Consider the following 23,775-nt stretch of genomic DNA (forward strand, 5'->3'; position numbering starts at 1 on the left):
AAGCCTGGGCCAAGGACGGAGTTGAACGGGATCCGGTCACTCCGAAAGCCGCCGTCTCTCTTACGTATTCATCAGTCTGCACCGGAAAGAGTTTGATATTAACCCATAATATATCCTAGCATCAATCAGACAATAGAGTTCCGAAATTCTCAGCGAGTTGTTGCAATGTGAAGCTCTGTCCACGTAAAAGCCCTGCCGTCTGTGCTCACGGTAGTGCGGGCGAATAGCGTTGATGCTCGATAGGAACCCATCCTTTGGACCGAAGACCGGCCTCTTTGCTCCCCTCACAAGAGCACATTTCACCCAAGAAATGGTCGAGGCAGCCAGTACGACAATGGGCCAACAGCCCCCACGATTCATGCCGTGTAGAAGAGCGCCGAATGACAGGGTATCGATGCCTAGTTGTGGTAAGCGGAGGTGTATGTTGAAGACTAAGGCCCATTGCGGCGACCGGTGGTAAAGTCAGTATGGAGTGGCCGGCGTAATATGGGCTCAATTGCCCGAAGTCTTGTCCGAGAACGCTGGTTCGCGGACGCGGCAGCAGGGTCGCCAAGGCGTGGGCCACGACGGATCCATCTCTTGTGTATGTGGGTGCTTGCAGCTTGCTTGGATCCCGTATATGTGGAGTCGGCCTGGTGGGTATCGGTGGTCCGTTGGTCGGCAAATACTAGTACCAGCACCAGTACTGCTATGGTGACTGTGAGCCAGACGCAAGCCTCACGTGCCCATATGCCGCAACGATGCCGCCAATCGATGCAGGCTCGGGGGCTGGTTGCTGGAGAGGACGTGGTTTGGAACGGCGACCCCGCGTACCTGAACCACAGGCGCGACGTCTGGGCAGGCGCCTAGAACATTCGGCCATGGCGGGAGAGAGATTGTTGAGTCCCGTGACCATCAGTGCACTCTTGGCAGCGCAGGTCAAGCCACCCCAAGTGGCAGACAAGAGAAACAAGAGGCCTCCCCAACGCCGGGTCAAGCAATTGTCCCCGGCGAAAGACGCCTAGAAGGGTCGACGACAAGCTTCACCGTTGGACGTGCGCAGCGACGCGCCATCAGACGCATGGCCTGCGATTCGGCCTAGCTTAGGATCGGATGCCGCCAGCTCTGGGCGCAGCCGACGGGCGACTGCTACCACTGCTGGCAGGCTCTGCGCTTTGGGGCCCTTGGAAGCCGGCACCGATGACGTTGGGCGTGTGGCTTTAGTCCAGGTTTGGTGCGGAAGTCGGCATCACAGCGGATGCGCCAAGCGCTTGGTGTGGCTAGGCGGGCGGTAGGCGAGCGGGATGCTTGGCGGCTCTTGTCGTGCTCGCCACTCGCCAACCCTCCACCAGCACCCACACCTGCAAACGGCTGTCCCCAACCCCGCTGTCGTCATGCCCGACATCATGTCTTCTCTCGCAACACCCAGATTGGGCTCCGGTCAGGCCAGTTCTCGGCAATGCATCGACATCTGTCCAATGCGCGACAGCGTGACCACCATGTCTGGACCGTACATATGTATGCTTGCAGGCATGCAGCTCTTGGTGGACATCGCCAACCGACGGTGACGTGCTTGCGTCGGTCCCAAGATAGGTCCCACCCCGCCAAGCTTTCTATATCGTACGGTCCTTGGCTTTCGCCATGAGTACGTGCCGCATGCATTCCCAGTCATCGGTGTTTAAAGGCTGTAGGAGCCCCCCCACCTGGAATTCTTCACCCAACACTCTTCTTCTTAGCATCACTCACTATGGGCAAGAAGCAACCCTCTCTCGAGGGCCACAAGTCTGGTCAGGCCAACGAGCCTCTCTCCAAGCCCGCCCATGCCCTTGGTTGGAAACAGGTCGTCGAGGAGGTCAAGTGCAACGCCGAGGATGGTCTGACCACTTCCGAAGCAAAGTCCCGACACGAGAAGTATGGTAACAACGACCTGGGCGACGATGGAGGTGTATCACCGGCCAAGATCCTGCTAAGGCAGGTCGCCAACGCCATGACACTGGTACGTCACTCGCAATCACTATCAATGAACAGTTACTAACACAGCCTAGATTCTGATTGCCGCCATGGCTGTCTCATTCGCTATCAAATCGTGGGTTGAAGGTGGTGTAGTGACTGCCATCATTATCCTAAACGTTGTCATCGGTTTCGTACAAGAGTTCAACGCTGAAAAGACCATGGACTCTCTTCGGTCATTGTCTTCGCCTACAGCTACTGCCGCCCGAGACGGAAAGACGGTCACTATCCCAACCATCGAGGTGGTGCCTGGCGACTTGATCGAGTTGAAGACGGGTGACACCGTCCCAGCCGATATTCGGTACGTCGGACCACGCTAAACTTTGTGTCAGGACATATGTCACTGACCTGCATCCAGCATCATCGAAGCTCTGAACTTTGAAACCGACGAAGCCCTGCTTACCGGAGAATCGCTTCCTGTCTCCAAGGATGGTGACGCCATCTTTGACGAGGACACTGGCCCTGGCGACCGTCTCAACATTGCCTACAGCTCCTCAACCGTCACCAAGGGACGTGCCCGTGGCGTTGTCTTTGCCACTGGTATGTACACTGAAATTGGTTCCATCGCAATGTCCCTCCGTCAGAAAGGGTCGCGCGTCCGTGAGGTCAAGCGCAAGCCCAATGGCAAGGCTAAGCCGCATCGCTATGCTCAAGCCTGGTCCTTGACTGCAGCTGACATGGTTGGCCACTTCCTTGGTGTCAACGTCGGTACTCCGTTGCAGAAGAAGCTCGCACGTCTCGCCATCCTCTTGTTCGGCGTTGCGGTTGTTTGTGCTATCATTGTGCTCGCCGCCAACAGCTTCTCGAACAACAGCGAGGTCATCATCTATGCCGTTGCTACTGGTCTTTCCATGATCCCCGCCTCCCTCACAGTCGTCCTTACAATCACCATGGCTGCTGGTACGAAGCGCATGGTGCAGCGTCACGTTATTGTGCGCAACCTGAAGTCCCTTGAGGCTCTCGGTGGTGTCACTGATATTTGTTCCGACAAGACTGGTACCCTCACTCAAGGAAAGATGGTTGCGAAGAAGGCATGGATTCCTGCCAAGGGAACCTATTCTGTTGGACAGTCGGACGAGCCACACAACCCCACGATTGGAGACTTGACTTTCAACCCCAAGCAACCCCGACACATTGACGCTGATATGGACGAGAAGACTGCGACTTACGAGGAGCTTCTACAGAACAACCATCACCTTGTGGACTATCTCAAGGTTGCATCGCTCGCTAACCTGGCTCACGTTCACCAGACTGACCAAGGTCAATGGAACGCACGAGGTGACCCTACGGAAATTGCTATTCAGGTTTTTGCATCTCGCTTCAAATGGAACCGTCTCGAATATACCGGTGGTGATTCACCTGCCTGGAAGCAGCTCGCGGAATTTCCCTTTGACTCGGACGTCAAGAAAATGTCCGTCATCTTCGAAGAGGTTGCTACCAGTAAGAAGTACGTCTTCACCAAGGGTGCCGTTGAGCGAGTCATCTACTCATGCACACGTGTCTTCAACGATGAGAGCGAGACAGGTGTTGAACTAGACGATGACTATCGTGAGGAGATCTTGGCCAACATGGAATCGCTCGCGGCTATGGGACTCCGTGTTCTGGCTCTTGCTAGCAAGGAGTATGAAGGACCTTCGCCCAACAAAGGTGAGGAGCTGGACCGTGAGGGCATTGAGAACAACCTTATCTTCCGTGGCCTCGTCGGTTTGTATGATCCGCCCAGACCCGAGACAGCGGGCTCTGTTCGTCAGTGCCAGAAGGCAGGTATCGAAGTCCACATGCTTACTGGTGACCACCCTGGAACTGCTCGTGCCATCGCTATTGAAGTCGGCATTGTGCCCTCCAACATGGGAACCCTTCCCAAGGAAACGACCGACGCCATGGTCATGACAGCATCGCAGTTCGACAAGCTCAGCGATGACGAGATCGATGCTCTCCCACTTCTCCCACTGGTTATTGCTCGCTGCGCCCCGAACACCAAGGTCCGTATGATTGACGCCCTGCACCGACGGAAGGCCTTTACTGGTATGACTGGCGACGGTGTCAATGACTCTCCCTCATTGAAGCGCTCAGATGTGGGTATCGGAATGGGAACAGGATCCGACGTGGCCAAAGACGCTTCTGATATCGTTTTGACTGACGACAACTTTGCCTCTATTCTCAACGCGATTGAGGAGGGTCGTCGCATGTTTGACAACATCCAAAAGTTTATTCTTCACTTGCTCGCTCAAAACATTGCGCAGGCATGTGTTTTACTTATCGGTCTTGCATTCAAGGATGAGAGTGGGCTTTCCGTCTTCCCTGTATCTCCGGTTGAAGTCATGTGGATCATCATGATCACGTCGTCTCTTCCCGACATGGGTCTCGGTTTCGAGGTGGCTGCTCCAGATATCCTCAACCGACCTCCGCAGAATGTAAGTATCTTGCACTCGAAGTGCCCGTAATGAACGAATGCTAACAGTACGCAGCTCAAGCGTGGTGTCTTCACCCTCGAGGTCATTCTTGACATGTTTGTCTACGGTCTCTGGATTGCCGCCCTTTGCCTTGGCTCTTTCTCTCTTGTCATGTTTGGCTTTGGCGATGGCAACCTCGGAAACAACTGCAACGAGTCGTACAACCCTAGCTGTGAGACCGTATTCCGTGCTCGTGCGACCACCTTTGCCTGCCTTACGTGGTTCTCGGTGTTCCTGGCATGGCAAATGCTGGACATGCGCCGCTCGTTCTTCCGGATGCAGCCTGGATCGAAGAGATACTTTACGCAGTGGGCTTTCGATGTGTGGCGCAACAAGTTCCTCTTCTTCTCCATTGTCTTCGCCTTTGTCACCATCTTCCCTGTCCTATATATCCCTGTTATCAACGACACGGTGTTTAGGCACAAGGGCATCAGCTGGGAGTGGGCCATTGTCTTCATTGCCACATTCCTCTTCTTCCTCGGTATCGAGTCGTGGAAGTGGGGCAAGCGAGTCTACTTCAGGAGGGTTGAGGCGAAGACTGGCGGTGGCAGAAGGGGCTCGATTGATCTTGAGCAGCGGGTATTCGAGCGGTACCTCAGCACAGCCATCAGCACCGACAATGAGGAGGTTGAGAAGAAGTCGACTTCTTAGACGACACGGTAAACAGTGTGTCATGATTACACTGGAGCTACACGTCTCCTGATTGGGAGATTTAATGTTTTACGAACAATGTATACGTAGGAGAGAGGGTTGGTTTGTTTGGATTTGCTTGGATTTGATTGCGATACCTCATGTCCACTGGGCTGCGATGGAAAGATATTTCCTAGTTTTACACGATACATAGTAATGAAGATATCACGAGTAACTGGTATTGGGCCATGCATCTCGATAGGAATATGGTACGACTGCTCTGGCTGCAACAAGCACCAGTGACTCGCCAAAGTCTGCCGTGTCGGTATCCCGAGTCAACTAATTCAGGCGTCCTGCCGTGGCGCACACGGCCCCTCTAGACTCCGCCATGGCTGGCTCCCCGCTTTTGCCAATGTTTTCCGCTCCACTCCGCACCAAGCCTGCCGGTGTGGAGAGTTCTGGGCGCCAAGAGAACGCTAGGCCCAAAGCAGCAGCCTAGCTTGCTTTTGCAAACGTCAGCCCAGCCGAAATCTGCCCATTTGTCTTTGGGCTGAGATAAGGTGGGGTGAGGGCTGACCGGCCGCGACATCACGAGGCATGCGTCCTGATATAAGAGGCGCATTTTGCGATAAGCGAACAAGAGACAACGGGCCTTGTTTTGCAGATGCATGCGACATGACAAGGCGCAGCGCGGCCACAGCCACCGAGGATCAAGGCCAATGGCGTCGTGTGTCACTGGGCCCCCGAGTTGGCCTGCAAGCAACAAGCAAAGGCACACATCGTCCAGCTGACAGTAAACAAAACAGGCTTTGCTCGGGCAAATAGGCCGGCACACCAAGCGCTCACCATGGCCAGATACAGACCGTGAGCATCGGCGAAAGGGCGCCAAGGACATCGAGACCCCGAAGCTGACGGCAAAAAGACGTGGCTGTGGAGGCTGGCGGCCGGCGGACGGCGCCTCTTCATCATGGGGGGCGTCCGATACGCCGTTTTCCGGGGCGTCTTGTTATTCCATAAGACGGGCCCCCGTGCGAGAGTCCATGCTCTCGGTTTCCCCAGACATTTGTTGCGAACCGACGGCCGCGGAAACCGCCCAAGGACAAAAGGTGTTGCAGCACGGGCTCGGTGTGCCCCCCACGCCCCAATCTACATGTACAGTACTGCACAATCAGGCCGCCCCAGCCATTTTGCGGAGGATCGACTGGACGCGCAATCTGTGCTTCCGCCTTAGCCGCCTGCATCCGTCACGTCGCATCAGGTCCCCGCAGTCTGCCAAACCAACCTGCATCCTCCCACCCACCCTACATTCCAAGACTCCGCAACAGAGTCTAAAGCCAGCAAACCGCCGCCGCCGCTATTGGAAAGGAAAAAAAAATCGGGAAATTTGCCATGCCAGCCATTTCGGGTCAAGGTCATGTGCTTCGGCTCCAAGCGCGAGAATGGCAACAGACGGTCGGCCAGTCGGGTATGACGCCTACCGCCTTTAGCTTTTTGATTCCAGTATTCATTGTGGCTATTATAGCGCCTTTGTAAGTTTGTCTCGGGACCGGACCATCCTCTTTTCTACGTGGTTGCGAAACATGTGCTTCATCCAAGAGACGGACGCTGTAAGCCAGGTAGAGGATGAGAAGAGAAAAAAGCAAGCAGATTTGGAGATGATTAGGGCTAATCAGAATGGATAGCCTATGTATCTTTTGCATAAGAAGACGTCGGCGAACAACAACACCGCTACCTGCGCGTCCGCCAGCCAAAGTCAAGAAGCCGGCGCTCCGACGAGCGGAAGCAAGGGAAAAGCTGAACGAAGTCACAAAGGTATCGTCGCGAGCCAGCAGCGCCGCGGAAGATGAAGCGACGCCTAGGTCAGAGTCGCAATCGGTCTTGGAACGAGAATGGTACGTCAAATCGTCACTTCACGCCATGTCCACTGGGACACTAAACTCCATGCCAACAGCGCAATATGTCTATCCGCGCTCTACGCCCCCACGCCCCCCGAGCCCGCCAAACTGTCGCCCGACGAACCTCCTACTTCTGCTGCAACCGCTACCGCTACCGAAACCGCCGCGCCGCAACCGCAATCCACGGACCTGGGCCCCACGATTACGCGCACCACCACCGCACCCGAATCCGAGACCATCCTCCGCCTCATTGTGTGCAACCACGAATTCCACGCTGAATGCCTCGTCTCATGGTTTGTGCTGCGCAAGACCAGCTGTCCTATCTGCCGCTCGCTCTACATGAGCAAAGAAGACATGGACCAGTACGATGAGGAAGAGCGCATTGCCATGGGCGGCGCGCCCCTTAGAACAACGGATGTGATACAAGAGAGAATAGAAAGGAGAATGAAGATGAGAATGAAAAAAAAAATCAACATGGAAAACATGGAAAACATGGGCGCGCTCTGATGTTTGGGAAGAGGGGGAAGAGGGGGAAATGGGAAGAACATGTCAGTCCCCCTTTTTTCTTTTTGTTTCTCGTCCACTTCCTTTCTCCTTCTGAATCTGACTGTTTACCATTTCAACTCAACCGTGCTCTTCGTTGCCCTGCGCATACTTCATCTCGCGCTGCGCTGCCTCCGTGAGTGTAGTTGAAACAGGCATTTCGGCAAGCCCTGGACCCCTCGTTTTTTCTTCCCGCCTCGCTCTCTCTTTCTTTCTTTCTTTTGTTTTTCCAATGCCATTTCATCGCATGGCATGAAACATACGTTTGTGATCGTCATCGTAATCGCATAACAATGTTGCCAAAAAACAACAACAACAACAACAACAAAAAGGCCACCCACCCCCGTCTTCCCGTCATGCTTCCGTGTGTCCTCGTCAATCTCATCACCCCAGTCCCGTATCCCACCATGTTTTTCCCCATGAAATTGCGTGAAATGTGTTGAAATTGCGTGAAATTACATGACTGAATAAAGAAACAAGTAAATACGAATGCCTCAGCCCGTCGTAAAGTAACGGCGCCATATCGAGCGCGCGGGCTGTTGCGCAGGCTGTGTCGTTTGGGTTTGAGTTGAAGCTGGTTCCGGAGTGGTAGCGGATTCCTGGGGTTGCTGTTGAGTGTTTTCCGGGGTATCGGCTGGACCAGTAGCAGCAGCGTGAGTCGTAGTCGGAGTGATGGTAGTAGTAATGGTGGTAGTAGCAGCAATACCATTCCGATCTACCATCTCCACGCCCTGCTGCCTTGCAATCTGCTCTCTGGCCTGCGCTTCAGCCTGTTCCCGAGCCCTTCTCTCGCGCGCCCACTGATAGGCGTCCCTGCCGTATAGCAGATAGCGCCACGTGGGCAGGCGCGGGCTCTGCTGTGGCAGCGGCGCCTGCGGCGTCTGGGCCTCGACGTCCTGGGCGCCGCTGGCCGTGGTTTCGTCCTCGTTGTGTTAGTAGCTTGTTTCTTATTCTTTTTTCTTTTCGAGATTTCTGGATTTGGTTTGGTTTGGTTTGGTTTGGTAAAGTCCCCGACATACTTTCTCTCGAGAGATACCCATCCCCCCCCCTGCCTCACTTTACTGTTTAGGGTAGATATGTATATTGATTTTATCACTTTCTTGAGATTTGTATGTATCTATATATGTGGCTATGTGGCTATGTGGCTATGTGGCTATGTGTCTGTCTGTCTGTCTGTTCATGTGTGTATGTCTTGCTTTGTACATGTGTATCTGTCTGTGTCTCTCTGTGTCGGTGTATAGTGTAGTATAATCTATATACAAAAAAACAAAACAAAAAGGTAAACTAGAAACTATACGAGAACTAGAAAACAAAGTGGCGGAATGTGTACAAGTACATACAGACATACAGACATACAGACATACAGACATACAGACATACAGACATACAGACATACAGACAGACAGGTGAAAAAGAAAAAAGAGTTGGTAAAAAAAAAGAAAAGGTTTCACCGTTCCTATTCATCAAAGTCCTCCTGCCTCCTGCCTCCTACCAAAAAAAAGAAAGAAGGAAAGAAAGAAAGAAAGAAGCGAAAAACATACCCGTGGATTTCGAATTTCAGAATAATGTCATGTAAAGACAGCAAGGTGCAAACAAGAATAAACGAATCAACGAACAAGCGAGCGAGCGAGCGAATGAATCGATGGATAAGCGAAGAAAAAAAATATCAAGACTTCTATTTCTCCATGCAGAAAGAGAGAGAGAGAGTGAGAGAGAGAGGGTATTATGAATAAGAAAAAACGAGCAAATCCCCATCCCATTCCATCCCACCCCATGCCATCCATGCCATCCAGCCCCCATCTAAGACGAACAACAAGCATCCAAACGCCCATCTAACCATTTTTTTTCCCCGTGTACGACAAGAACCAGTCTATTCTTTTGGTTTGAAGACGCGATGTCTAGCGAGGAGCTGAGAAATCATAAAATGCGACACGTCCTCATCGGCCCAGTACGTCATGTGACTTGCTATACTCGCCAGGAGCGAAATGTCAAAGGCCTATGTGTGGGATATCGTGTTAGCATGCATCAAGTTTGCAGTTAAACACATGGAGGAGTAGGGAGATGAGAATGGGAATGAAAACAAAAAAGACCAACTCACCCCCTCTTGGATACTATAATCCACCCTTCCATTTGAATTCAAACGACGGACTTTGAGCTCTTCCTTTTTCAACTTGCGGCTTCGTTCCTCGAGTTCCTGCCACTCGAGATCCTTGGTGTCGTGTTCGCTGTCATCGGTTGGCTGGCTTTTCCGGCGCTTCTGGAAGCCGGTAAAGAGGGTTTCAATGTCGGATTCAATCAGAGTGGGTGGGTGTTCGCCATATTCACCCTCGGCAATGGTCTCTTGGCCAAGACGCCGTCGGCGCTCTTCGCTGATAAAGGCACTGGTCGGTTCGTTGAGGCCAGGGACGAGATTTGGGTTGCTTGCATTGGGTGCTGCGCTGAGAGGGCGTGAGGAGCGTTGGCCTTGAGGGGCTCCACCTGCCATGTCACTGCCGGAGATGCCTAGACTGCGGTTGAGGAGTCCGCTTGCGATACCTATGGGCATGGTTAGCTTTGGCACCGTGAGAAATTGTATGCCATCATTGGCACAAATCTACTTCTAGCTATAACCAACTCACCTGAGCCGAGAGAGGTCCAAAAGTCAGTCACGCCCTGGCCAACTCGTTGTCCAATACCAGTTATGCCCTGAGAGGCGGGTGCTCCAAAGATGCCCTTCTTTGTATACGGCAGGGGCTGTGCCTTGAGAGTAGACATTGCGGGCGATATTAGAGGTTCAAGACGATAGCTGATTGGATCTGTGGGATGGAAAATGTTGAAGACTTGTTTGCAGAGAGGCGAAGAAGTTGTGATGTCAAAAGCATGCTCATCACCACCTGGCGAGAAGGGATCGTCAATAGGCGTTGAAGGTGTCTTGGGTGGAACAAACGCAGCCTTTGGCCTTCCGGCAATCGTCCGCCCCTTAAGCATCTGGAAAAGACCTATAGGTGATCCAAGTGCATAAAAGTCTTCCACTTCAAAGTCTAGCTTCAAACCCTCTTCAGTTGATCGTCGCTGTCTGGTTGAATGTGAGCTCGGTGCTGCCTTGGGATCCTTTTGCATGCACAAAACATCAAACATGATGGCAGATCCAAGCGAATGCCCGACTAAACTGACTTTGCCCTTGAACGAAGGATTCCGCTCCTTGAAGAGGCGATAGGTACGGTTGAGCTCGTTCACAACGATACGTGAGATGTGGCCTTTGTATGCGGGACTTTGGTACAACAGGATATCAAGAGCGAGATCGGTAAGAAAATTGCGCACGGCTGGGACTCCTTCGACCGTAATGTCGTCTAGATTTGGATACTCCTCGTCTTCGTGGTCGAGATCGCCCAGGTCATGTTCCTTGCGATTGTGCCTCAAGCTCTGTTTTGGAAAGTCTAAAAGGTGTCGCCAGATGATGGGGATGCACTGGATACGGTTGTTCTTGGATTCAGAATCTACTTCCGCGTTGAGAGCTTGGAGGTCGGGCGAAGCTGCATATACAGACTTGAGGGACTTGCGCATAGTGTTTACATCATGGATGAAGTTGATCGACTCCATGCGCATTCCAAGCCGCTGGCCAATGCCGTGGGTGACTAAAAGGAGATGCTCGATCTCGCGGCCTTGATCACTGTCGTTTTGGGTCTTGTAGTCTTCCCGCATTTCCTTCTCTTCGCGCTTCCGCATTTCTTCCTGCTGTTGCTGCTCATATTCCGGTTTCAACGACGTCATGAGCGAGGAAACCTGTCTTTCAAGATTGCGCCTACGCGTCTGAGAAGGCGACATGCTCCGCTCGTTTTCTGATGTATCTTCGTCGACACTGGCGTCGGAATCAGACTGTTTCCCGTGGTCTGATCCATATGCCAGAGATGGGGTTACGGAGCGCTCGGGTGGTTTCGCGCTTTGGGGGTCTTTTGCTGGGTTCGGTTGCTTCTTCTTCTCTGCTGGATCTGTATACCCGCGGATGTACTTGTGCCCAGCATAATGCGCACCTCCAGCAAAGCGTTGGTACAGGGTGCTGCCCATACGCGACCACATGTCATCAGTCAGCAACCATGCTGTCGTCTCGTCTTGATATGTCACGGTCGAGTTCAGGTGGGCGCCGAAAAGTCGATGTGTTCGGGGCAAATCGGCTGGAGCATTTGAAGTGGTGGAGGCATCGCTTGATTTTGCATCTTCAGGCTGCTTTGAGGCTTCCTTTTTCAAGCTATCGTACGAAGATTTGGGTGTGACGGGATTTGATGTCGAGTCACGGTTCAGCCTTCCCAGCTCCTTTCGGTGATCATCGTCCAATGGTCCCATGGACAGCGGTCTTGCACGAGGCTGCGAAGCCGCTCGCTTTTGCTCTGGTTTCCCAAATTTCCACGGCTTGACTTTCAAATAACCTTCCTCAAGCTGCATAGCCAGACCCTCGTCAACCGCCTCTCCATCCTGAGTGAACCACGTCCCTCGCTTGACATCGTATACAGGGCCCAGCCAGTAAGCGGGCGCCAACTCGCGTGTCTCTATTTCAACGTCGAATAGGTAGTCCTCGTTGACAGGGACCTTTGTAGTCTTGGAAGCGATAGGGCTGTGCTGGATGGGTGTTGCAGGGCTCGCTATACCCCTTCGTAGCTCGTCCGTGTCTGCCTCGTCGGCGGTCTTCTGGAATGCCGTCTCGATGGCGCGCGAGTCGCTGGCACTAAAGGGCAGCCATTTCTTGGGCTTGGGCAGGACCGTGTCGGGCGCCATTGCGTGTTTCGAGAGCGGCTTTCTCTTGGGCGTCTGTCTTGGTTAGCGACGGCATGTCTGCGCAAAGTCTCGAAACGCAGTTGCGCAAAGGGTTCTTCCTTGGCCTACTCACGTCTATGGCATGGAACCACCTCACGGCCAGCGGAGGGCAGTCGGGGGGATAGCGCTTCAGGCTCAGCCTCTGCCTGCGGTCGATGATGTGGTCGCCTCCCTGCTGGGACGCCAGCACCGTGGCCGCGAGCTCCCTGTCCCTCTCCTGGTCCATCTTTTTTGCTCTTTCCGTGCCTCCCTCAGGCTTGGGCGTCGCGGGAGGCTTGGGGGTGCTGGCACGCGAGGCCCATGGCGACAGGTTGGAGAGGAAGCCCTGCTTGTTGTCGGGGGCAGACATGCTGTCGACTGGGGGAGAATGGAGCCGGGGGAGCCACGACTTCTGGCGGTATGGCGGAGCTGGCTTCGTCGGGCGGGGGGTCGGACGGGAGCAGACGCGAAAAGCAAGGCGCCGATGCAGCGTGGTGGCGGTGCTGGGCAGAAACGGATAGAATAGGAGGATGGAGCAGAAGCAACAAAAAAAGGAGAAGAAGCGAGATGTCAGGGCATGGCGGGTAAGTATGGATGTATGTAAGCAGTGTCGGGATGGTGGGAGATGTCTGGCATGTGCATGTGCGTGCAGCGAGAGTCCCAGCAGCCAACATGACCTCACTGCCCCCCGGGCGTGTTAGTGTTTGTGGAGCGCGCGGGGCAGCCACCACGCCAGCGACAACTCCCTGGCTCATTGCCGACCTCGCTCCGACATGGCAATCTACACGCTGTCCGACTTGCACGCCCGCACCCAGCAGAGGGCCTCGTCCATCCCGCGCCAGTATCACCGCATCGCCCAGGCAGAGCGCCGCGACCACGGCTTCTCGGTTGCCGATGCGGCTCACTTGAAGCTCCAGCTGCAGGCGCTCGACAAGGCCCTGCCCGGCCTCTCTCCGGCGCAGCCCAGCGTGCGTGATATCACGAGCTTCTCCGACACGGCTTGCACGCAATCTGCTCGCGGCGCCTCCCTCTATATCGCTGGGTCTGAGGAGTTCTTTCTGGTGGTGAAACGTGTCGCGCGGCCGGACCTCATTCCCCATGTCTACGCGCAGGCGTGCGAGGCCATGGTGCGCGGCAGGCCTTATGTCAACCGATACGCCGTGTCAGACTTCAACAAGGGCGTCGACCCAACCTTTTCCGACATCCGCCGCCTGCTGCCAGACATTGACCGCGTGTGCGACACGCAGCTCGACGGCGCCGTGCGCAGGCTCGAGGCCAAAGGCAAGCAAGCTACCGCTCCCGCTCCAGCTCCACCACGTCAGACCCGTGTTAACACGGCACAGTCCGCCCTTTTCCCTTTCTGCGTCTGCCTGCCGAGCTCCGACTGCATGTCTATTCCCATCTTCTGCCCAGCAACCCCAAGATGACGCTGCCGCCTCGCCACCACGAAACTACGCGTCCGCGCCTTGCCCTCATGCAGGCCAACCGGCAGATGCACCATGAAGTCCGAAAGTATCTCTATGAGCGCGTGACTTTGTGTATGCCGGCTGTCTTCCGTCCGGATAGCATGCAGCTATTCGATGACACCGTCTCAGCTGCCTATGAGACTATAGTGGGCATGGACCCTGATAGCCTCCGCTTCTTCAAACGCCTCTGCATGACTATAGCCAGCTCCAGTGGTGCAAATCGTCTTGGTAACCAATCTGGTCAGCCCTCAATCGCAATGCGCCACATTTTCAACACGCTTACGGGGCTCGAGAGGCTGGACATCACATTCGACACCTCGGCCCACGTATCCATGTCTGCACAACACGGACAGGACACTCAGCAAAAATATATCGACGAGATGAAGAAGCGGCTCATTGACGACATCCCTCCGTCACTAGCGGTATCCTGGCCTCATGCAGATGCGGCGAGGTTCTTTTCCAGTACTGCTGTGGCACAACGCTTGTGGAGCGCTATACAGGAGGCAAGGTCCAACAGCACATTGACTTGAGCTCTCGCCCATATGCTCCATGTGCAAAATCATGTGACGACTTGAGAACTAGCCACGTGAGCAGCAAGGGCCAACACTCTTGTATTCTGCCAAGATGACGTTTGTGCCCTACAAAGCAGTTTTTTTTTATTGATGAGTGTGGTCTTTTTGTTGCCCTGCCGCAGAGTGTTTGCTCGCACAGCCAGCTCTAGCGCCGATCTAGCCCTCGCTCTCCCTTCACCACCCGGCTCCGATATGGGAAGGTACGGCCCTCCACTCAACACCAAACCAACCACATCCTCCCTTGACTGCCAATCATGCAAGACGATCCTTCCATTTCCGTGTCTGCACCACCCATGACTCCAACCCCCCAACCTGAGAACAACAACGTGAATGCAGACATCACGCCCACACTACTCCGCCGTATTGCCGTATACGTCGTGGATTTCTTGCACCCCGCCCCCCTCCGCCTTGAATACCGCCTTCTCTTCGCCCAGCTACCAAGATACAAGCGCGTCTACCTCCCCATCATCGTCCTGCTCTTCTCCATTGCCGAGTATGAACAGCCAGGCTGGTTCCCGCGGCCAGACGAACTCAGCGCTGCGGTGGTATGTACACTCTCGAACCTTCCGCCCAGTTCCATGATTGCTGATGAGAAATACAGATAGGTCTCCTTGGCGCAGCAGCTCTCATATTCCCCACTTTTGCGCTGCTGGAGTACATCGAGACACACACCTGGCCCTGGCAGGACGAGGGCTTCGTGTGGCCGTGGGAGGCGCTGCTGTGGAGTAGCACAGTGTATTACGACGAGACTACAGACCAGAGCATGGCTGCATATGAGGATTGGCACGATGTGCCGGCTTTACAGGGACCAAGTCTTGAAATGGTGCGCGGTTGGAGGCAGCATGAACAAACAAGTCCAACGCCTTCTACAACTCCAGAGGGCTCACCGGCAAGGCAGCTTCGCACCGTCGCACCAACACCTTTTCTACTCCACGGACTCAGACCGCTTCATCTTCCGCCCCCTCCAACACATCGCTCTGGGCTTCTGGGAGAGTCGCCGATGTCCGTTCAATTCAAACATTTCGGTAGGCGTTTTGGTTCGGGGGGCGATGAAGATGAGGCACATGAAGAACACGAGGAAGATGAGAAAGAATAAGAAGACAAGGAAGAGGAGGAAACTATCTGAGCAATTCAATCCAAAGTTGGTGAATATCTATAGTCTCCTAATTATATGGAACTTGACTCAAACAGATTCCTGCTTATGTAAGGCAAAAGAAGAATGACGTCTTATCCTCTCTTTGCATCTAGTTATGCGGAAAAAAAATCATAAACTTCACGAGCATCTCACTTCTTGCGATTGAGTTTTCATTCAAAGTACTCCCAGGGTACCCACCATCTACCACTCCCGAATCTCGCCCCCAGGCCCAAAGAACCCAGGAGTAAGCCACGGCTTCGCATCTTTACTCTCCCTCCTCACCCACTCCTCATCGACCTCAATCCCCAAGCCCGGTCCCTTCATCAACGCAATAAACCCATCCTTGACATCCCACACCTCAGGATTCTTGGTATACGCCGTCAAATCCTGGCTGCCAGCATTATAATGAATGCCCAGACTCATTTCCTGGATGACAAAGTTGGACAGCGTACAGTCGACCTGCACACAAGCCGCCAGCGCAATGGGCCCCAGCGGAGAGTGTGGCGCAATAGCGACATCGTACGTTTCCGCCATGGCGGCTATACGCTTCAGCTCGGATATGCCGCCCACATGCGAGATGTCTGGCTGCAGGATATCGACACATCCGGCCTCGAGAAACGGACGCACGTCCCAGCGGGAATGCAGGCGTTCGCCCAGCGCAATGGGAATGCTCGTCTGCGTATGCAGCGATGTGATGCCGCCAATGTGCTCGGACAGCAGCGGCTCCTCGATAAACAAAGGCTGGTGTGGTTCCAGTGCTCTAGCCAGCTGCTTGGCCATGGGCTTGTGCACGCGCCCGTGGAAATCCATGCCTGCGTCCATGCCCAGCTCTTTGACCGTCTGCAGACGCGCCACGGCGGACGACAGGCACGATGGCGTGTCGAGCCAGCCCATGTCTTCTGTTGCATTCATTTTCACCGCGTGGAAACCTTGGGCTTTGCGGCTGAGTCTGTTGCGGGAAACATGGCAAGATTTCAGTTTCTCATCATCGTCTTGTTGTCATAGGGCTGCACTCACGCTTGCTCCTTCACATCGCTTGGTCTATCCCCGCCGATCCAGGCATACACCTTTAATTTATCGCGCACCTTACCTCCCAGCAGCTGATAAATGGGCACATTTAGTTTCCGGGCTTTGAGGTCCCACAGTGCAATGTCGATGCCTGCGAGGGCACTCATGAAGACGGGGCCGCCGCGGTAGAAAGCAACGCGCCAGCTCATCTGCCATATGTGCTCAATGTCACTTTTGGACGCTGGTTAGTTAGGTTCCAAGTAGGAGGGATACACACATCTTACTCTGCTTCAAATCCGACGTAGCGTGCGGCCCACGCGTCTAAGCATCCCTCGACGGCTTCCGTGTGGCCCTCAAGAGAGGCCTCGCCCCAGCCATAATTGCCGTCTTCGTCTGTGATTTTGACAAAGAGCCAGCGGGGCGGCACTCGGAAGTACTCGATTGTTGCAATCTTGCCCATGGTTATCGAATCTCAGTGGTTCTCCCCAGATCAATTGTTTAGAAGGTTAAATACTTGTGCGTCTCAGATGAACATGTGGTGAACAAAAGCTAATAACACTGCCTTTGCAGTAATGAATCAGGTCGGTTAGAACTTGTTTCCAAACACCGACGATACAATATTGCTGTCATCCAATCGGCATGTCGCGTCACGGCTGAGGAACCTCCTTTCGCGGTAACCCGACGGGCGCGGGGTCATCGGCGTCACGGTATTGCTCCACCGCGGGGCACCTCGACTTCGGGTCCTGGGACAAAGCAACCCGAGCATGTTGACGAGACAGGTACGCAATAAATCTCGCCCTAACTCCGCCCCTTCAGACCTTCAGCTGCGGCATATTCCCTCAATTGATTGACAATAAGACTCGGTTTCGTAAAAGCAGCGATACGGATTTTGATTTTCTTTACAAACACCAACACCAGCAACCTGGTACTTAGTAACTGACAATGCCGTCATCACCACCAACGGGCGTCTTCGTGCCCGTGCCCACCTTCTTCCAACCAAAGTCCGAAAGCAGCACGCTGCAAGCAGGCATCGACGTGGAAGCGCAAATCGCACACAGCGTCTTCCTAGCGAAAAATGGCGTGCGCGGACTCGTCCTGCTAGGCTCCACGGGCGAAGCAATCCACATGTCGCGACAAGAGCGCATCGACGTCGTCGCCGGTGTGCGCAAAGGTCTCGACGCCGCGGGCTACACAGACTACCCCATCATGGCTGGAACCCTGATCAACAGCATAGACGAGACGCTCGAGTGGCTCGAAGACTTCAAGGCCGCTGGCGCGCAGTGGGGTCTCGTGCTTGCACCTGGATATTTCGGTGCGGCGGCGAGCCAGGAGGGGATACGGGAGTGGTACACTGTGGTTGCGGATAAGAGTCCACTTCCGATATTAATGTAAGCCACCACTATTCCAAGCAACTACAACTCGATATCAAAGAGGACGGAAAGGGCTAATGAGAGTGTCAAAGTTACAACTACCCCGGCGTCACCAACGGCGTCATGGTCACACCAGAAACCTACCGCATCCTCGCGCAGCACCCCAACATTGTCGGCTGCAAAATGTCGCATGCCGTCGTCTCATGGCACAACCAAGTCTCTCTAGACCCGCAAATCGACCACTCCAAGTTCCGCGTCTACTCTGGCCTCGGCCAGCAACTCGGCCCCATCGTCCTCTTCGACGCCGCCGGCGTAATCGACGGCCTCGCAGCCATCTGCCCCAAGACCGTGTGCTCCCTCATGAAGCTCGCCGAAACGCGCCCTGTGACCGATGAGAATCTCAAGAGGATCAAGGAGCTGCAGTATGTCGTGAGTACGACTGAAGAGTACATTGGCAAGTACGGTATTGTGGGCATCAAGGAGGCGGTTAAGCGCGTGACGGGCTACGGTACGATGGAGGGGGGTAGACTCCCGATTCAGGGACGCCTGCCGGACGGCGAGTGGGAGAAGTGGAGCGAGACATGGCAGAGGATATTGAAGGTTGAGGAGTCGCTGGGGGAGAAGGATTTCAAGTAGTCGAGTAGGGTGTGGTGCTTGGATTGGAAAAACAGATAAATGTTTCTTACAGCATGTCATGGTTGTTGTAAAAGCGGTCCGGCTTTGCCTGCTGTGCTGTTACGCTATTGTATGTAATGTTCTGGTTGTCGGGCCAGACTGGCTGTTCTGGTCGTTAGCACGCTACTCTACTCCAGCTGTACAGACCCCGTTCTAGAGTTCCTTGTCTGTTCTGGCCACTCTAGCTCTAAGTACTTGGCTGTTCTGGCCATCTTAGCTAGTACCACGCTGCTCTAGCTGCACTACATAGCTATTCCAGCCGTTCTACCATCCGGTATGTATATGATTAAAATCCTTTAGCGCGACAAACTTGAAACCGAGATTCCCTGAACTCTTATTCAACACCGATTCAGCCAATAGCTACACTGACTAAACCAATCTGTAGGAACTGGTGATACAGATACCGAAAGTCTACTGCATTGAACGAAGAAAGCGGGGACTTTTACAAATTGCCTCCATTGAAATTTAATACCTCACTCCACTTCCCCAGAGTAACAGCCCCAGACTAGGCTCCACTATACCCCAGATCCAGCAAAGAGAGCGGCTAGTACATTGCAAATGTGTCCCCTTACCCGATGACACACGCACACATGCATCTGAGACTGACAATGCAGCTCCACACAAGAACACAACGGCAGTACAGTCCGGCTTTTAAACCAAGGTCTACCCAAGCCATCCAGGCCCCCCGTCAGAATCAGAAAAGAAAAAGAGAGGAAACTAAGCCTACCGGCATGCCGCAGCGGCAGCGGCAGCGGCGACGGCAAGTCAGACACCCAAACCCAGCAAAGTCAGTTCTGTACCATACACAGCTACTTATTTTTTTATGCAATCACAACTGCGCAACCCATCACAGTCTCGTCGAAACAAGAAAGAAAAAGAAAAAAAATAAGAACTCGGCGTTTATCCCCCTCCATCCCCCCCCTCTCAGCCTCTTCTTCAGCCTAGCTCGTTAGTTATTCCCCACTCAGCCACCCCCCGCGCTCTCCACACTCTTTACCCCGCGCTCACAGATACGCACGGTATACCACCATCCTTCACCACCGCAATGCAATACCTCGTTCGCAACAGGCAAGTATTCCCTCTCCCCCCAAATTAAAAACCATCACGTCATGTCATGTCCACCACACCAACACTTGGCCAAACCCAACCCGCACTGCACACACTAGCCTCCAATTAGCGCGTGTGCATGGTATGTACGTATATGCATCGCGAGTAATGTATCCAATCCAGCTGTGCCGCTCTGTTCAACCGGCGGCGTTAGAACGTTGATCGTTTGGCTCTTTTTTGCGGCTAGCACTTGTAAACCCCCCGGTTTCTTTTTTTTCTCTTGGCCTGCTTGTTTCTTGGCCTGAGGCCACGCGCACTGGTCGGACGAACTTACCGAGTCTGAGTGCCTGAGGGGCTTGGGGGTGTTGGGGGGTGAAGGGAGGGACGGGTATGAAGGACGGGAAGCCTTTATCATTATTATTCTTTTCGAGGCTGGTGGTTGTCTACCTTACAGACTTATGCACGTGATTGACTACTGATGCGAGTATGCATATATATTCCGTGCCTTGTTTTTTTTTCAACAATACTTGAATCCAAAATCATGGCGGGATGATTAAGTCATGTTGAAGCGAGAATCATGGACATGTATGCTACTCGATATCCTAATCCACCGCATCAATCCGCTGGTTTCTGGATTCTGTGTCGTCGAGTTAGGGTGCGGCTGAACGGGAGGAGAGGGTCTGGATCATACATGGTAGTAGTACGTACGCTAGAGTTGAGAAGACAGACAGAGAGAGAGAGAGAAAGCAAATCTACGCTGCTCAAGGTTGGCGAAGGATACATGTCCCAGCCCATCATATCCCCATCATTCCTTTTTTTCTTTTCCCCAATAGGAAGGGCTGTGGTATCATTGTTGCTGGACCAGGTTCTTTGTCTTGATCCCCAGCCCTCATTATCGCGAGGCTTTTTTGTTTGTTTGGGGAATTTGCGTTTTCCGTTCCTCGTTTTTATCGACTTGTATGACTCCTGATTACACCTCGTGAGGCTATTGTTTGTAGGAAGCAGTTTGCTTCTTTTTCAGCCACGTTGAGACAGCCAGTACGACTACCAGATACCCAGCATGGCTTCTTACGCAGACGAGAAAGGCGATGTCGCCGCCATTGAGCGCATGGAATCCAAAATCTCGTCTAGCGATGCGGCCATCAACCGGTTTACGCCTGAGGAGCAAAAGAATATTATACGCAAAGTTGATCTTCGACTCATCCCCACTCTCGGCTTCATGTACTGCGTGTCGCTCATGGACAGAACAAATCTCGGTGTCGCAATGGTAGCAGGCATGGGTGTGGACCTGAAGCTTACCAGCGAGAGATACAGTACTGTTGTCCTATTGTTCTTCATCACATATGTAGCGCTCCAGCCTCCTGCTACTGTCGTGCTACGGAAACTGGGTCCAAAGCTGTTCCTTCCATCCATCGTGGTCATCTGGGGAGCCGTCATGATTGCGTTTGCATTTGTAAAGGAGTGGACGACTTTGATCCCACTTCGTCTGCTCCTGGGTATCTTCGAGGCTGGTTTCTTCCCGGGTATGTTTGAGACCACGGCCAGAAAGACATGGGCACTAACAAACAACAGGCTCCGCATACCTCCTTTCGTGCTGGTACAAGCGATACGAGCTCCAGAAGCGCAATACCTTCTTCTTCCTCATCGGAATGCTGTCATCCGCCTTTTCGGGTATCCTGGGCTACCTCTTCTCACTGCTCAACGGCTACGGCTTCCAAGCAGCAGAGTGGCTCGGTCCGCACTAGAGCCCCACCAAGAGTGCCCCCAATACCCCCGTTGGCTTCGGTCCAGGCTTGTCAGGCTGGAGATGGATTTTCATGCTGCAGGGCATAATCACTGTCGCCATCGGCCTCGTCGGATGGTACTACATTGTCGATTTCCCCGAGCTAGCTGCTAAGCCCAGCAAGATACAGAAAAAGTTCCTCGAGCAAGACGAGGTGGACTTTGTCGTGGCGAGAATCCAGCAGGACCGGCATGATGTAGTGGCAGAGGAGTTCAACCTCCGAAAGTACCTTGCTGGCAGCTTGGATCTCAAGGTCTGGGGCTTTGCCTTGATCTACATGTTCACAACGACCATCACATATGCCATTGCGTACTTTCTTCCAATCATCCTCAAAGATGGAATGGGCTTCAGCGTTGCGGCTAGCAATTGTCTGGTTGCCCCACCCTACGTTTTCGCCGGCTTCGTCATGATGGGGTTGGCGTGGGCAGGCGACAAGTACCAAGTTCGGTCTCCATGGGTTATTGCGAATGGCGTTCTCGCTCTCATCGGCCTGCCTATGATTGGCTTCAGCAAAAATTTCGGCGTTAGATAGTTTGGTAAGTTGCTGCGGTTCCATGTCACTGGTATAGTTGCTTACGATCTCGCAGGCGTTTTCCTTGCAACTGCCGCGGCAAACGCAAATATTCCTTGCATTCTTACATGGCAGGCAAACAACATCCGGGGCCAGTGGAAGCGCGCTCTTTGCTCTGCTACGCTTGTCGGTGCCGGAGGCATTGGTGGTATCCTGGGCGGCACTGTCTTTAGGACGCAAGATGCTCCTGATTATTTCTTGGGCATCGTCGCGTGTATGGTTTCGGCGGGCTTTATTATTATTTTGTCATTGATGTTGAACTTGAAGTTTTGGAGAGCAAATAAGAGGGCTGCTAGTGGTGGTAAGGTTATTGAGGGGCTAGAGGGGTTTAGGTATACTTTGTAAATGCCGGGGAGCGCCAAACAAGAGATGGGTAGAGTAATAATCATGACGACCATGAATTGCTGTAACTTAGATTGAGGTGCGGACTGAATGGCCTATATGTTTACAGTAGTAGATTTGATCGCATTTACCTAGTGATAAGCCGGGGTATTTGGTTACTCTGTTATCTATGGAAACGCACTTGACCAAATACGCGCGAGCAAAATCTTGCAGATGAATTTTTCGAAAGTCTAAAAGCTTACACTTCTGATGGTATGCCATCATGTTTCTGGACATCGAGCCGATATTCTAGCGTTGATCGCAATTTTGACTTTAATCCAAGGTTAATTTGCATGCGTATCACAGACGAATGGAAAATGGCTATTGTTGATCATCCCTGATCCTCGGAGTGCTCGGGTAACTTTTGTATCGATGAGCCAGCAGTGTAGACGTGACTGAAGAGCCCAGATATTATGTAGACGGGAAGTTTGCGACTACATCGCTAATGGGTGAGACTGCTCTGACTGCTAAAGCTACAGATACAAACAAGGGACTGTTTATGGGAGCAGAATGAAAAGTAGAGCACCCTGTGCCCCTGACAGTTTAGCTAATCGTGTTTCGTCACTGCAGAACGAACGAGGAACAATTCGCCGAGAAAAGGCAGCCACTCTGGAAAGGATTATCGGGGCACAAAATATTGCATAATCATCGCATTGGCATCATCGTGCTGTCCCCATTCACTAGTCCGATCTCGGAGGACAAGTACAGATCCAGAGCCTTCGATAGGGGTTTTAGCCACTCTCATGTGTCAATTGCTAATAACATCAACTAAATTGGTAAGATCCGCTAAGCCTAGCCATTCATAAGTAGAGCAATCGCGAGCCACGTATTAGTGGAGAGTGGTTAGAGCGTGGTAGGAAAGAGCCACCGTTAGTTAAGATATGAAAGCTGGTATCGGCCCGAACTCTGCTCCACTCTGGATACTTACCCTTCAAGACTGTATTTTAACCGCAAAATCTGTGGGCCAAACATTTGCCGACTTGACTTATACTTGCTTGACTACAGATTTTCACATGGTGAGCATAGTTGTCTCGTACTCTTCGTTTAGATCCGCTTAATGCATATAGACAACTCCTAGATACAAAAGTGCCTATCCCCTTATAACTAGGCTATTGGGGATTAGGCTTTAGTGTTCAAGGTTCCCTTCTACGATATCTGTGTTGACAAACTACGAAGTCTAATCTTAACTCGGCCCGACGAGAATCCGTGTGGCACCAGAGCAGCACCTAAAACAGCAGTGCTGATGCCCAGGATTCTACGCGCTTAAGGCTCTATTCTCATTGTTAGAAAGAGTTAAAGCGGAACGACAGAGTGCTAACGCGTGGCAATAAAAGCGTACGTCCTTGAGCTGTCTCTCTTGACCCAACAACAACAACCTCAAGTCTTTTCTACACCCTTCAGCTTTTCAGTCAACAAAACAAAAACTCGATCTTTCTAATACTACCGTTCAAACTCTGCATCTCAATCCTCAACTCCATTTATACAACTCC

General features: G+C 53.0%; 8 protein-coding genes across 8 annotated transcripts; 6 read left to right on the forward strand and 2 right to left on the reverse strand.

Annotated features, from left to right (window-relative positions):
• Positions 1-1,726: 1,726 nt before the first annotated feature.
• On the forward strand, positions 1,727-5,301 carry SETTUDRAFT_119911 (uncharacterized protein; the record flags this gene model as incomplete). The annotated part of the gene is made up of 4 exons (XM_008030834.1): positions 1,727-1,975; positions 2,025-2,290; positions 2,348-4,403; positions 4,458-5,301. The coding sequence occupies 4 exons, from the start codon at positions 1,727-1,729 to the stop codon at positions 5,091-5,093; spliced, it is 3,207 nt and encodes a 1,068-aa protein (XP_008029025.1). The 3' UTR covers positions 5,094-5,301.
• Positions 5,302-6,746: 1,445 nt separating this feature from the next.
• On the forward strand, positions 6,747-7,474 carry SETTUDRAFT_33572 (uncharacterized protein; the record flags this gene model as incomplete). Its single annotated transcript, XM_008030615.1, has 2 exons — positions 6,747-6,964; positions 7,024-7,474. 2 exons carry the CDS (start codon positions 6,747-6,749, stop codon positions 7,472-7,474), a joined length of 669 nt encoding a protein of 222 aa, XP_008028806.1.
• Positions 7,475-9,380: 1,906 nt separating this feature from the next.
• SETTUDRAFT_180481 (uncharacterized protein) lies at positions 9,381-12,714 on the reverse strand (the record flags this gene model as incomplete). The annotated part of the gene is made up of 4 exons (XM_008030835.1): positions 12,372-12,714; positions 10,129-12,292; positions 9,609-10,045; positions 9,381-9,506 (listed from the first exon to the last, which is right to left on the reverse strand). Exons 1-4 carry the CDS (start codon positions 12,645-12,647, stop codon positions 9,381-9,383), a joined length of 3,003 nt encoding a protein of 1,000 aa, XP_008029026.1. The 5' UTR covers positions 12,648-12,714.
• A 336-nt stretch (positions 12,715-13,050) lies between these two features.
• On the forward strand, positions 13,051-14,450 carry SETTUDRAFT_43112 (uncharacterized protein; the record flags this gene model as incomplete). The annotated part of the gene is made up of 2 exons (XM_008030671.1): positions 13,051-13,594; positions 13,621-14,450. The coding sequence occupies 2 exons, from the start codon at positions 13,051-13,053 to the stop codon at positions 14,271-14,273; spliced, it is 1,197 nt and encodes a 398-aa protein (XP_008028862.1). The 3' UTR covers positions 14,274-14,450.
• Positions 14,451-14,569: 119 nt separating this feature from the next.
• Positions 14,570-15,411, forward strand: SETTUDRAFT_43113 (uncharacterized protein; the record flags this gene model as incomplete). Its single annotated transcript, XM_008030672.1, has 2 exons — positions 14,570-14,860; positions 14,917-15,411. The coding sequence occupies 2 exons, from the start codon at positions 14,570-14,572 to the stop codon at positions 15,409-15,411; spliced, it is 786 nt and encodes a 261-aa protein (XP_008028863.1).
• A 240-nt stretch (positions 15,412-15,651) lies between these two features.
• On the reverse strand, positions 15,652-16,918 carry SETTUDRAFT_33576 (uncharacterized protein; the record flags this gene model as incomplete). Its single annotated transcript, XM_008030616.1, has 3 exons — positions 15,652-16,399; positions 16,468-16,689; positions 16,743-16,918. 3 exons carry the CDS (start codon positions 16,916-16,918, stop codon positions 15,652-15,654), a joined length of 1,146 nt encoding a protein of 381 aa, XP_008028807.1.
• Positions 16,919-17,400: 482 nt separating this feature from the next.
• On the forward strand, positions 17,401-18,464 carry SETTUDRAFT_95288 (uncharacterized protein; the record flags this gene model as incomplete). The annotated part of the gene is made up of 2 exons (XM_008030836.1): positions 17,401-17,846; positions 17,921-18,464. The coding sequence occupies 2 exons, from the start codon at positions 17,401-17,403 to the stop codon at positions 18,462-18,464; spliced, it is 990 nt and encodes a 329-aa protein (XP_008029027.1).
• Positions 18,465-20,610: 2,146 nt separating this feature from the next.
• On the forward strand, positions 20,611-22,249 carry SETTUDRAFT_155823 (uncharacterized protein; the record flags this gene model as incomplete). Its single annotated transcript, XM_008030837.1, has 4 exons — positions 20,611-21,073; positions 21,123-21,276; positions 21,298-21,856; positions 21,980-22,249. 4 exons carry the CDS (start codon positions 20,611-20,613, stop codon positions 22,247-22,249), a joined length of 1,446 nt encoding a protein of 481 aa, XP_008029028.1.
• Positions 22,250-23,775: the final 1,526 nt, after the last annotated feature.

Source organism: Exserohilum turcica (assembly GCF_000359705.1).
Source record: "Exserohilum turcica Et28A unplaced genomic scaffold SETTUscaffold_5, whole genome shotgun sequence".
In the NCBI taxonomy this organism is placed as follows: domain Eukaryota; kingdom Fungi; phylum Ascomycota; class Dothideomycetes; order Pleosporales; family Pleosporaceae; genus Exserohilum; species Exserohilum turcicum.